General features: G+C 49.7%; 2 protein-coding genes across 2 annotated transcripts; one reads left to right on the top strand and one right to left on the bottom strand.

The window, feature by feature from the left end:
* Positions 1–850: 850 nt before the first annotated feature.
* Positions 851–3,179, top strand: napepld (N-acyl phosphatidylethanolamine phospholipase D). Its single transcript, XM_068755014.1, has 9 exons — positions 851–910; positions 1,000–1,113; positions 1,205–1,342; positions 1,428–1,652; positions 1,732–1,835; positions 1,911–2,076; positions 2,141–2,289; positions 2,376–2,490; positions 2,602–3,179. Exons 1-9 carry the CDS (start codon positions 905–907, stop codon positions 2,731–2,733), a joined length of 1,149 nt encoding a protein of 382 aa, XP_068611115.1. The 5' UTR covers positions 851–904; the 3' UTR covers positions 2,734–3,179.
* Positions 3,180–3,242: 63 nt separating this feature from the next.
* On the bottom strand, positions 3,243–9,106 carry LOC137910637 (proline-rich protein 5-like). Its single transcript, XM_068755013.1, has 10 exons — positions 9,007–9,106; positions 7,649–7,738; positions 6,619–6,783; positions 6,340–6,420; positions 5,992–6,098; positions 5,013–5,104; positions 4,780–4,920; positions 4,474–4,618; positions 4,102–4,383; positions 3,243–4,023 (listed from the first exon to the last, which is right to left on the bottom strand). The coding sequence occupies exons 2-10, from the start codon at positions 7,672–7,674 to the stop codon at positions 3,698–3,700; spliced, it is 1,365 nt and encodes a 454-aa protein (XP_068611114.1). The 5' UTR covers positions 7,675–7,738; positions 9,007–9,106; the 3' UTR covers positions 3,243–3,697.
* Between the last annotated feature and the right edge of the window lie 3,635 nt (positions 9,107–12,741).

Here is a 12,741-nt window from a genome sequence, read left to right as displayed (position 1 = left end):
ATGCTACATTTAAAAATCAAGATATGATGTAAACAAAAGAGGCCGTGTTGGAAAAACAAATTGTTCTTCCAAAATTACTTGAATTAATAAGAGGAAAAAATGTAGCTTAAATACAAAATTAAGTGTCGGCTCACAAATTTGCTAACTTATATTATTCTTCCATTTATCATTATTGACCTACAAAAAAAAATGTTATGTTTTCATTCTTTTTTTTCCGACTTCCTCGCGCGGTCACGTGACCAGGGGGCTTAATCACTGACGTCACAGAAACGAGTTCGTGGTGCCCAAATGATAATTATCCGTCCCGCAGCACCTAAACTCGCCGTGTTAAGAGATTTTTAAAAAAAACACACGTCTGCTGCGGTATTTACTGTATCCGGGCTTTACGTTTGCGTTTTGGGGGAGTCTAATGTTCTGTTTTAACGCAAACCGCGTCGGAAATGTTCGCAGAGCCAGCGCAGGTTAACCCGGTGAGCTACACGGCTAGCGCGAACGCAGCAAACGTGTCTCGTCGCTAAAGACAAACAGGCTGTCGTGCTGCGTTCACGGCTTCACGTAAGTTCTCCTCCCCGTTTCGGGTCTGTAATGTCGCTTGTAATAACTTCCTCGACTTTGGTGAGCTCTTTCTGAGCAGTGGTACTTTTATATTTTATATATTACTACTCGCACAGGACAGATTCTACTGCGATAAGATATAGTAGTAATAGTTAAATATATAATTCCCTCACTTCATTTCGCAAGGAATGTGTCATTCTTGTGTGTGTGTGTGTGTGTGTGCACGTGTGTGTGTGTGTGTGTGTGTGTGTCAATACCTTCAACTGATTTCAAACAGGAAATAAGAAGAGTCCACGTTTGCTGCAGGCGCGGCGGCGAGACCGCGGATCAGCCGTCACGCCGAAGCCCGATGGAGGTGAGAAGCAGGCTCCGCCCCTTGTGGCTCGAGTCATTCTCAGGTGAACGACCCCCCCCCCCCCCCCCCCCCCCCTCTGTGTGCTCCAGAACGTCGGCGTCCCGAGAGGTGCCGAGGGAGGAGCGGTGGATCCTCGGACCCCGAGGAGGAGCAGCTCCTCTCGCTCATCCCGCAAGAGCTTCCGTCTGGACCACCGGCTGGAGGTAAACACCTTTCCCTTAAAGCCCCGCCCCCTGCCCTAGACGCACGCACCCAACCGTCTCCACCTTCACGTCGTCCTCACTTAACGTCCAGGAGGACGTGACGCATTCCTGCCGGGACAAAAATGGCCGCTGGACCAACCCGTGGCCGACGTGGCGGTTCCCGTCCTACGCCGCCCTGCTCAGGTTCCTGCTGTTGGACAAGAACCACAGCAACGTACCGAGTAAAGAGGTCGGCATTCGTTCCTCGGGCGTCCATCGGGTCACCATGACGACGCGGCTTTATCTGGACCCCGCCCTCGTCCTCCCCCCCTCAGGCCCTGGACAGTGAGCTCCCAGTGATGGAACCCGACTTCGTCCAGAACCCTGACCTCTCCGACCCCGGGCCCGGCCTGAGGGTCACCTGGTTGGGTCACGCGACGGTTCTGGTGGAAATGGACGGACTGAACATTCTGACGGACCCGATGTTCAGCCAGAGGGCGTCGCCGGTCCAGTTCGTGGGGCCCAAACGGTACCGGGGCCCCCCCTGCAGCGTGGAACAGGTCGAGCATCTTCCACCCGTTTTACTCTGGCGCCGTTTATTTTTATTTTTTTATTTTATTTTTTTATTCCTTCCTACAGCTGCCGAGGATCGACGCCGTCGTGGTTAGCCACTCCCACTACGACCACCTGGACGCCGGATCCGTCGCCAGCTTGAACGGTCGCTTCGCCGGCGATCTGCGCTGGTAGGAGCGCCGCCGCCGCCGCCGTCCGCTGCTGGTTTCCGTCTCAATCTCCATGGTAACGCCGCCTGTGCTAAGGTTCGTGCCCCTGGGCCTGATGGACTGGCTGGTGAAGATGGGCTGCGAGAACGTGATGGAGCTGGACTGGTGGGAGGAGAACTGCGTCCCGGGTCACGACGAGGTCACGTTCGTGTGCACGCCGTCCCAGCACTGGAGCAAACGCAGCGCGCTGGACGACAACCGGGTGAGTTCTGCTCCGGTGTTTAAACCTCCGGACCGACCCGGAGTCCAACGCGTCTTCCCTCCAGTCTCTGTGGGGAAGCTGGACCGTTCTGGGTCCGGAGCATCGGTTCTTCTTCGCCGGCGACACCGGCTACTGCCCCGCCTTCAAGGAGATTGGACGCCGCTTCGGGCCGTTCGACCTCGCCGCCATCCCGATCGGAGCGTACCGGCCCAGGTTCTGCACCCGGCGCGCGTTTATCTGAAAGCGACTCCTCCTCCATCCTGAGAACGTTCTTGTCGCTTTCCCTCCTCGCCGTTCAGGAATGTGATGCGGGGGCAGCACGCCGATCCGGAAGAGGCCGTTCAGATTCACCAAGACCTGCGGGCCAGACGGTCCGTGGCCGTCCACTGGGGGACCTTTGCTCTCGCCTACGAGGTAGGTCACAAGTCTAGTGGATGTTTAGCTAGCTTAGCACGATCAGCGACTTCCCAAAGTCTTAATTATTCGCCTCGTTACTGCCCCCCCCACCCCCACCCCCCCCCCCAGTTCTACCTGGAGCCTCCCGTTCGTCTCAGAGAAGCTCTGGAGCAGAAAGGACTGAAGCCGGAATCCTTCTTCACGCTGCACCACGGGGAGTCTCGCCTTGTGGCGTCGCAGGAAGGAGACGTCTTCAACTGACCCCCCCCCCCCCCCCGGATTTATCGCCTCCAGACGGACTTTGAAATGCATTGACTTGTGTATCCTGAGAATATAATAGGACTATAAACGGAGTCATTTTTAGGCAGGGGGGGAAATATTCCCATCTCAAGGCAGACCAGGTCTTTAAATAAAGTTTCATACTCCAGATAAAATGTAACCGTTTCTCCAGGTAGGTTTAGTTCCTTGTTACCATGGAGTGATGACAGTCACCTGTACGACGTTCTATATTTACCTCAGCACTGAAGTGATTGTACTTTGTTTACCGGAACACCAGAATGTACAAACAGTTGTCATCATAATTTAGCGGCCTGGTTACGGCTACAGCCCTGATTCTGGGTTCTGATCCAACCCAATAAATATAACCGTCATGTCAAACGTGTTTTTGTTGGCAGCAGGAAAATGCCTCAGACTTAGGATTGGGGGGAAAAAGGCAGAAATGAAAACCAAAAAAATGATCCAGAGAAGGAGAAATCACAAAGAAACTCGACTTTCCAACAATTAAAATGCCTTTTTTTTTTTGTCACAAGTCATGGTCGAGTATTAAAGGTTTTTTACATTAGCGCCCCCAAGTGGGAGAAATATTATTGAATGTTAAATACTATAATAATTACACAAATCCCCTTTGAATAATGATTTAGCTGCATCTTTAACTTCCCCCGGCAACAAGCCATTAGTCATTAAAAGCAGCGAAGGAAAGAATTGAGCATTAAGTAATTAATTATAACATTAAATACTTTTGTGAGGCTTTAACCCTTTATGGGGCGAGTGGCTATTTTTGATCATTTGAGTGCCCGACAAAGGGCTAAACCAAGTCTCATAAAAATACTTTTAGAACAATCCCTGATGTCGGAAGCGTCTCCACGAAACAGCAGGAGGCGCTGCGGAGTTTGAGGACCGCTTGTCTCCAGCATGTCCCTTTACTATCTCCTCCTGCGTCTTCGCGTCACGCCACGCTCTGCCTGTCGCTTCCTGTGCTGTGCCTCGAGAAGTCCAGGAAGATTCCGTCCGGCTCCGAGTCCGGAGACTCCGGGTTGTGATCCGTCGTGATCTCCGGGCTGGACAGAGGGCTGGGGCCGGAGCTCGTGTCCTGGGCCGGCGCCCTGGAGGACGCGGAGGAGACGGACGCCAGCGAGCCGGTGCAGTGCATCTCGCCGCCTGGGGAGGGCTCCGGGAGGATGCTGGGGGAGTGATGCTGCATCCGGAGGGGGTGGGGGCCTGCGGGTCTGTCGTCTCCTGGGGGCCGGGGACCCCTGCCGGAGGTCACGGCGTCTGGCGGAAGTTTTAAACGCAGAATATTCAATGCGATAACCCTACCCCCCCCCCTCCCAGAAGGAGCAGCGTCCGTACCTGAAAGTGCAGCCGAGGCCGGAGAGCGGTTGAATGTTCCGGTTGTGGATTCGGAAGCCGAGCCGCTCTCCTCCAAGCAGCACGTCATCTCAGAGACGGAGTGATGCCGTCGGATGCCTGGACCGCGTCGGATGCCGGGACCGCCTCCTGCCGAGGACTCGACGTCGTTCTCCGCCAGGGGAGTCAGAAAGGGAATGTTGTAGCTCTTGGAGCGAACCACTTGGCTCTTGGCGGAGAGGGAGACGGCCTGTTTGGGGGGCCCGGCGCCCTGCAGACGCTTTTCTGAAGCGAGGACGAAAGCAGAGAAAGATTGTTTTGGGATTTTAAGTCATTCAGATTTTTTTTTTTTAATGCAGAACTTCGTTCACGTACCCAACAGGCAGGAGGAGCAGTGCAAGCTGGAGGATCCATCTCTGGAGAACAAGCCGTGAGTCCCGAGGTAGGGAGAGACCACTTTCTGAATGAGAGACTCCAGACGAAGGTAGTCGTCTGTCTCGCCTTTAGATTCGTGGACTCCCTGTAGAGAGGCAAAGGTCAAAGGTCGACTTGGCGTAACGGGTGAATCCGACAAATTAGCTCAGTTTCTTCTTCCTCCTCCTCTTTGGGCTTGTCCTGTCAGTCATAGCTCGTCTTCGTTCGCCTGAAGGCGATAAGACAACGCGACGGAAACGGAAGTACCTGCAGTATCAGCAGCATCTGCACGATGGACGGGGGGACTCTGGCTCGGGGTCTGGACAGCGCCTCGTCCAGCTTCAGATTGAGGGCGATGACGTTCCTGAAGTGGAGCAGAGCCAGCTGACGCACCGACGGCTCCTTTCCCTGCGAAGAAACGCATGTCAACACGCAACAGCTGCAAGAACAACACAGCCACACGCGTGTGTGTGTGTGTGTGTGTGTGTGTCTGCACGCACCTGCACGGGACAGAAGATGGCCTGCAGCATCGACAGAACATCGCAGAAGAAGAAGTCCCACGTGTCGGCCAGCGAGTCCAGCAGCTTCTGACCTTAACGTCGCCGGCGGAAAGACGCGTTTATGCAAATGAGAGCAGACATGCCGAGTCGTGTACCTCTGTTTTCCCTTTGTGTAAATTTCTCCCTGGATGTTGTGTAAAAAAAAAAACACTCGCATAATACATCACTTCCTGTGTGGCGCTGCCATGACGACAGCACCAGACGTCGTATAGTCGGTGTGCGTGCGTGAGTTTGTGTCTCTGTCAGCGCGTTTTGTCGTATGAAGCGCTTCAAAGAAAGGTCACACGTTAACCACAGTGAACGATTTCTGTGTGTGTGTGTGTGTAGGTGTGTGTAGATTGAAGGTAGAGATAAACCCGTGTTCTTCTAGCAACACCTCGATGTTAACGTTATCATTTATCTTTTTTTTTGCTGTGACTTTTATCAATTTGAGATAAAATTTGTAAAAAAAATAATTTTGTGTTGTGAATTTTGCTTCCTGGTTTCCCCTTTTTGTCAAATATAAACATAATTTAAAAAAAAATTATATCAAATTTAAAGGAGACTAAATTACTTGTTTTTAGCCTCTTTTTTTGGGTCGCTCATTTTCCTCGTTTTTGCCTTCATGTTGCACAAAATCTTTTCAGGGGAGTCTGAAATCCGTAATTTCGGGAGGTGCTTTGTCACGTTTGATGAAGAACAAAGACGTCAGAAGAAATTTCATTCAAAACCTTCAAAAGCAAAGATTAGATATGGAAATAAGTTTTGCAGCCTTTGCTAAAAGCATGAGCTCTGAGGGCAAACTTTTACCCCGTCCTTTTTTAGGTAGATTTTTAAACATCTATAAATCTCAATTAGAGGGTGGAAGCCGGAAGAAAGCCCCCCCCCCCCCCCCCCCCATCATTAGACGTGTGCAGACCACATGTTCTCCGGGTTTTACCTTCATAGAAGCGGATCTTGTCTCTCAGTATGACCATGCCTTTAGTGAGCAGCTGGTTCTGAAGGTACTCGGTGAAGAAGGAGCCCAGCTCTGTCTTCAGCAGCTGCCTGCACGACACACACACACACACACACACACACGCCATCAGGAACATGTTCTGAACATCAACCAACACTCATGAGTTGTTATGCACGATGGCGAGACGGTGTTTGAACAGGAAATGAGAAACAGGTGCCGTTCAAGCTGAGCGTTTCTGTCACGATCGCTGCTGCGCGGCGTTCAGCGTGCGGACGGGTGAACGTCGCCGGGGGCAACCCAACAACGGGGATAAAGGCACGATCAGCTGACCTGACGCCTTCGTTCAGGGAGTAGAGTTCGTTCTCACCCAGATCCTTCCTCTGGAAAACCGACACCACGGCATTGTGGATGCTGGCAGGAAACACGAAACGGAGGAATTGAGTTTGTGCACGATTCATCCGGAGTGAAAGACAAGCAGAACGTGAAAAGAAAAGGCAACATATGAAAGGTGGTCCCCTCTTGAACCAATCTGGCAAATGAAACAGGATCTGTGATGCACATAAAGGGATGGGGGGTGGGCCTGATGGTTGACCCCCCCCCCCCCCACACCTGTTCCAGGTGGCGTTGGCCCCGGCCCTCCTCTGCTGGGTCCCTTTGTCCTTGCCGCACTCCTCTGCCAGCCCGCCGGCCGTTCCTCCCTTATCTCTCCCCTGCGAGAGGTCGGTCAGACTGGAGGAGGAGCCGCCGCCCAGCCTCAGCTTGCTGTGGAGACTCCTTGCGATCCGACATGCGAGACAGAGAGGGACAACAATGAGGACAAAGTCCAGCCTGCTGAGGTAGAGGACGGAGCTCCCCGAGCAAAGTCCACTTTCAAGCACACGCCGGCAGAACCGATCAAAGTGGATCAAGCATGGGAGGAAGCCAACGTAAGAAAGTAGAAGACGTTTTCAATGGCGTGGAAGTGCGGTGCGTTTTCTTTAAAGAAAAGGTGCGACTGTGCACGTTAGCATCTGTTGCCGCAGCGTTAGCTTTTATTAGCCGTCTGTTAATGTTTATGCACGCTGGTGCCGTGTGCCGCTCTGTAAACCCGCGACCAAGCCAGGCAGCCGACGCCGAGGGGAAGGGAAGACTGTAAAAGAAGAGAGGAGGTAAAAAAAGGAGAGAAAGAAGAGCATGGAAGGAGAAGAGAGGAAGGGAGGGATGGAGGCCAGAGAGGATTACACAAAACACACCAGGTGGATGAAAGGAAGGATGAAGGTGGAAGAGGAGAACTCCGCCCCCCCCCCCCTTAAGTCTCACACTTTAACCCTTGCCTCTCGTTCACCCTCTTCTTTCCGTCTCCCTTTACCACTCTGCCAGGCGGTCAGCATGTGACCCGGTGAGCTTTTGTACCCGGCGGACAAAGGAACCCTTTGAGGTTCGAGAGATGCCAAGAGGGAGGGGAAGGATTTAAAGGTGACACACATTTCTTTTTTTAGTTCCTCGGTTTAAAGTTGTTGTTTATAATGATTAAAACAAAAAAGGGACGATCGGCAGTGCTTGCACGAATGAGGTCGTTCAGGAATGTGTGTGTGTGTGTGTGTGTGTGTGTGTGTGTGTGTGTGTGTGTGTGAGTGTGTGTGTGTGTGTGTGTCCTTACCTCCTTAATGAACCCTCTCGCTCCATGTTAGTCCTGACAGACAGTTTCTGCCTAGCAACCGCTTCACAACCACCGCCGACGAATCAGCATCTGAAAGAGAACATTTGAAAGAGCATTAAGCATCCCTCCATCCCTCCCTCCATCCCTCCCTCCATCCCTCCATCCTCTTCACAGGTCTGAGGTGGAGACCTTTGCGAGCGGTGCCTTTAAAGACAGTCGGACAGCCGGCTGCCCTTTTCCACGCCGCCGTGCACGCTTCCAGTTCCAGCTCTCCGTTTTGCGGCTGATGCGCGTCTCATCCGGACACACGGGCGCCTCGACCTGCCGGCGAGTTCACGTGACAATCAAATTACAGCAGAGTGCTTTAGAGAGAAAGGCGATCCGACCATGAACTCAGATGCCCTCAAAGCACGCCAAGGCCGACCGGGGCAACGCTGGGCTTCACTTTTGTCCTTTTTAAAACTAGAATTTTGCAGCATTCAAGTCTGAGATCATTCATTTTTTTTAGTGTGTAGTTTTGGGCCTTTTAGGTTTCAAAGTTTGCATCATTTAAATATTTGCAGGGCGAAGGCGGGAGGTGAAATTGATCAGGTGACTCACAGCCGACAGTGAAGACTGTCCCGAGTTAGAAGCGACTCTCCAGTTATTCAGCGTTCACTTCCTGGAAAATGGGTGCAGCAGAAACAGGACTATAGAACCTGCAGCCTGTCTGTCTGTCTGTCTATCTATCTATCTTGTGAGATGAAGTGATTCAGGAACCTCTTTTTTGTATTTGTGGTTAATGATGCATCTTTCTTTCTTTTTCTTTCTTTGGATTCACAGTTAAATCTTTAAATTCTTTTTTTTTTTCTCGACACGTCTTAAAGCAGCGACAAGCCCGTGGAATGAAACCAGCGCTCCCACTTCTTCTTCTTCTTCTTCTGCGCGCGTAGATCTTCCTCCTCCTGTCTCAGACAGTTTACATTGGAAGAAGACACACACGCACACGCACACGCACACGCACACACTTTTGGAGGACAAATCAGCGCAGCGGGAGGAGACGATCGCTCTGCGCCACAGAACTTCTGAAGTGAGTGTTTTTAGCAGGTTCTGGTTCTGGTTCTGGGAGGAGACCGCAGCGTAAATCACTGGTGCGCGTTTAAACGCGTCATCCCACCCTGACGTCGGGAGGAACGCGTCTCAACGCGCACGGACGGAGGAGCGAGACCGGCAGGAGAAACGCGCCTTTAGGACTAATCGATGTGAAATGAGAGACGCGTAAAGTTCAAGTTTAAATTTAAGAGGCCTAAAGAAATATTCAGCTTCTGCTTGTCGCGCACGGAGAAAGTTTGGTTTGTTGTTTAAGTTGAAGTACTCACTTTTACTGCCAAAAGTATTCCTCCTTCCTTTGATCGGAAGTAGACTGCGTGGGAAAAGCAAGCCCCCCCCCACACACGCACGCACACGCACACACACGCACAACGACGCGCTGCAGCTCCTCGAGAAACAGAGACGACTGCGCGTAAACGCTGCGCACGCTCTCCCGTGGAGAGTCGGTAGAGTGGGATTCGAACCCGCGAGCTCGACTTCAAAGACTCTGGGCGAGAGTAGGTGCGTGTGTGTGTGAGAGAGAGAGAGAGAGAGCGAGACCATGCGCGTCATTATCCGCGCACACTCAGCCGAACCGGTTTAGAGAGCGCGTTCACACCACGACGCGACTCCAGTGGGAGAACACGTGACAGACTCAAAATGACCGTTGGATGTCGGAAGCAGGCTCAACCTCATTGGTTGTCTTCTTGGCGCAGGTAGCCAAAAGGGGCGGGGCTTTCCTCACCTGAGCGGCATTCCGGCCGCGGCTCAGGTGACGTTTTTATCTAATGTACGGAGCAGCACAGACTTAAATCAATCATTCAAAGTCACGTTATTTATTAATTGGACTCTAAAAACTTAAAGGAAGCGTTTCGGTTCAAAGACCTTCAAAGAGTTTTTACGACTCTTTGAAGGTTTTTTTTTTTCACAAGGAAGCTGCAGCTTCAGAAAGCACAAATCGCTCTGCTCTGAGTCTGCATGAGAATATTTGTGTTATTGCATCACGACGTAACATCAAATACTCTAACGTGGGTGTTTGAGGTTGTTAAATATAAACGTCGTTTTAAGCCTCCCTGGTTTTGATTTCCGTTTCCTCGCCCAAAAACTCCCAACTTCAAATACTTTTTTTTTTAATCTGCAATTTTACAAATAGGTTGGAAATTGTCCATAATAATAATAAGATGACACAAATTCAGAAACCTGTCATTCTTCCACGACAGGGTCAGTGCTTTGCTCCAAGGTACCTCGGCAGGACACCGACCGGCATTGAGTTTGTGTTTGTTGCTGTTCAGCTACACTCCATCGCCTTCAGTTAACACACAAACACACAAATACACACACACACACACACACACACACGGGATCAGGTGCGGGTCCTGCATCATTTAAGCCTCGTGTTGAAGCCCCCCCCCCCCCCCCCCCCAAAAGAATCCAAAGCCGGAAACATTCCGGTGGATATTCCTCATTCTCCGCTTCCTGTTGAAACAAAAAGAAGGATGGGTTTTTATTTGTATTTATTTATTGCCGGTCTAAGAACCAAGGAAAAAAGAAATCTTCCTCAATTTCAGCCAAATATTTTTACACTTGCACTGTAGGATAAAATCACTCGCTTTCATCTCGCCAGATCTTCTAAACGCTCCTTTCTTCATCTTCTGCTCCAATAATCCCGTCTGTCAGTTTGGTTGACAGATTGATAAAATCCATCACCAACTCGTGTTTATTCAGATTAAAGTCCACTTCAGTCCCTCCCCGGGCCCAAACATGGTCGCCGTCCAGCGGCAGCTAAAGGTTAGTTCACACTAAAAATCTCTGCGTGTGTTTTCACCGGGCGAGGAAAAGTGAGGGTGCTTTTTGTTTGGTCAACACACACACACACACACACACGCACACACACGCACACACACACACCTTCATTAGGTGACTGAGAGTCAGCTCAAAAGGTGATATAATACGCATCTGGGTTTTAGTGGTTTGTCCGGCCTCTGCAGTAATAACCAGTTGAACCAAAATGGTCCGGCTGAAAACAGGCTGGTTTTAAAAGCTGCACACAATAATCCAAACGATTTAAACAAGACATTATCATTATAATTAGGTGATCACTTAATTTCCGTGCGTCTAATTTGTCTGTTGCCGAATCAGAACGATAGCGGACCTTAAGTTTTAAAGGGTTGCCATGACAACTATAGATGAAGGGAATCAGTGGGAGCTTTTCTCGTGAATCAATAGTGACTGATTTAAAACTTTCAGCGGGTATAACGTGAATCATGAACCATTAAATGCAGATATTTTGACATATTTTATGTCTTTATATTTTAGTGTGTTTTAGGAACTACACACCCGTTTCTGCAGAATTAAAGGACCAGCGTGTTAAATGTGCAGAAACTGAATTTGTGTTTTTGGTGTATAAATCCACCCGTTTGCTTTTTGGAAACGCTTTAAGAAGATTTAAATCCGTATCTGAACATCTACCTCTGTAATAAAGCAGGAAAACTACATGGGGGGGGGGGGGTATTGTTTTAAAGCAGCCGGAAGTCTTCTTCCTTCCTCGCTTCCTCCCTCGGGGCCTATTTCTCCGGGCTGATTTGTGTTTTTAACACGCACAGAGTCGCTCCTCAATTTGCCGTTTCCTGACTGGTCAACAGGAAGTGCGCCGGTGTCGCGAACCCAGACAGTTCTGGAGTAACCCCAAAGATGTGCTGCCGCCTTGTGGACACGACAATTATTGCGAGACGCATGCCTAAGACCTGTGTTCATCATTATAGGTGCGTTTACACGGACACATTTAATCGGATTAGTAACCTGATCGAATAACAATGCTTCACGCACACACCCAAATCGGATTAGTTCAATCCCATCAAGATTCTATCCCGATCGAGAGGGCTGGTTTATGATGATCCGATAAATTGCACGTCAAAATATTTTTTTCCGATCGAATGTGCGATGCATGAACACAGATCAACTAATCGGATCAATATTTTTAGGGTCCATGAACACAGTTTTACTCCGAACTGATCGGATTAAAGACATTTTATGGAACTCCAGTTCGTTGAAACAGCTTTAATTTATTACGTTTTTACAAATGAAGTAACAAAATCTCAATGTTGTGTAGCACAAAGCGCAGATTTTTATTTATTTATTCATATGAACCTTGAACACTCTATACTTAGTGCAAAACATACCTTTAAAGGCTGCTGATGACTCAACCCCCCCCCCCCTACATGCATTTGTCTTTTCTCTAATTCACTTCTGTTTTTCTGTTAATCCTAACACTTTGTACAACGTCAAACGCGCTACGGACAAATCGAACCCGCTGAATAGAATCAGGCGCCGCTCGAGACGTTTAAAACAGCCGAGAAAAAAAAAGAGAGCCAATTTATTCAGTAACGGTCTGCAGGAGAAACGGCTGCTGCGAATCGAGGTTCAGCATCATTCCATAGGAGCAAGCGACGTGAAGCAGCGAGGGAGGGGGGGGGGGGGGGGGGGGGGGGGGTACAGGCCGCACTCAAAGGCATTTATTTTCTATGTGGGCACTTCTACGGTAAAAAAAAAAAAAAGTGTAAAAGCTAAGAGAAATTAAGCATCACCAGAGAAGGAAAGCCTACTTTTCCATTTTAACTTCAGTAAACTTCACAATAAGAGTGCCCGCACTGTTTAACTTGAGCCTTTCACAGTAAGAGTCGTCCATTTCAACGATAAAAACAAAACTAAACAAAAGACTTCAAAAATAATTCCACCCTCTGAAGTTAAAGATAAGAGTCGGCAGGGATCCTCAGATTGATAACGTGCTGCAACTCTAAAATATCGCACGACATTCCTTTCATGGTTTAAATGGCAAAGCAAAACTTCTGCTGCAGTCGCCGCGTGGAAATCCACCCGACAACCGAACCGGCTGTGGTGAGTAAAAGCTCGTCGATGCACTATTTATTATTTTATTCTGTTTCCACTCTGACAAAATTGGCACGGAGCTGGTGGCATCATTCATGTAATCAGATCACAAGGATCAGAAGCCCCCTGAACTAAAGCAA

This window comes from Brachionichthys hirsutus, chromosome 22 (assembly GCF_040956055.1).
Source record: "Brachionichthys hirsutus isolate HB-005 chromosome 22, CSIRO-AGI_Bhir_v1, whole genome shotgun sequence".
Lineage (NCBI taxonomy): Eukaryota > Metazoa > Chordata > Actinopteri > Lophiiformes > Brachionichthyidae > Brachionichthys > Brachionichthys hirsutus.
This window is presented reverse-complemented; position numbering and strand designations above follow the sequence as displayed.

Bases quoted from the DNA above. Each gene is read 5' to 3' on its own strand.
- napepld (XM_068755014.1), top strand. The intron at 1,653-1,731 runs GTCGAGCATCTT...TCCTTCCTACAG, and splicing joins CCCCCTGCAGCGTGGAACAG to CTGCCGAGGATCGACGCCGT. The intron at 2,077-2,140 runs GTGAGTTCTGCT...TCTTCCCTCCAG, and splicing joins GCGCGCTGGACGACAACCGG to TCTCTGTGGGGAAGCTGGAC.
- LOC137910637 (XM_068755013.1), bottom strand. From the start codon at position 7,674: ATGGAGCGAGAGGGTTCATTAAGGAG. The intron at 6,421-6,618 runs GTGTGGGGGGGG...GTTTCCTGCCAG, and splicing joins GCCAACGCCACCTGGAACAG to CATCCACAATGCCGTGGTGT. The intron at 5,105-5,991 runs GTAAAACCCGGA...GGCGACGTTAAG, and splicing joins CAAGATCCGCTTCTATGAAG to GTCAGAAGCTGCTGGACTCG.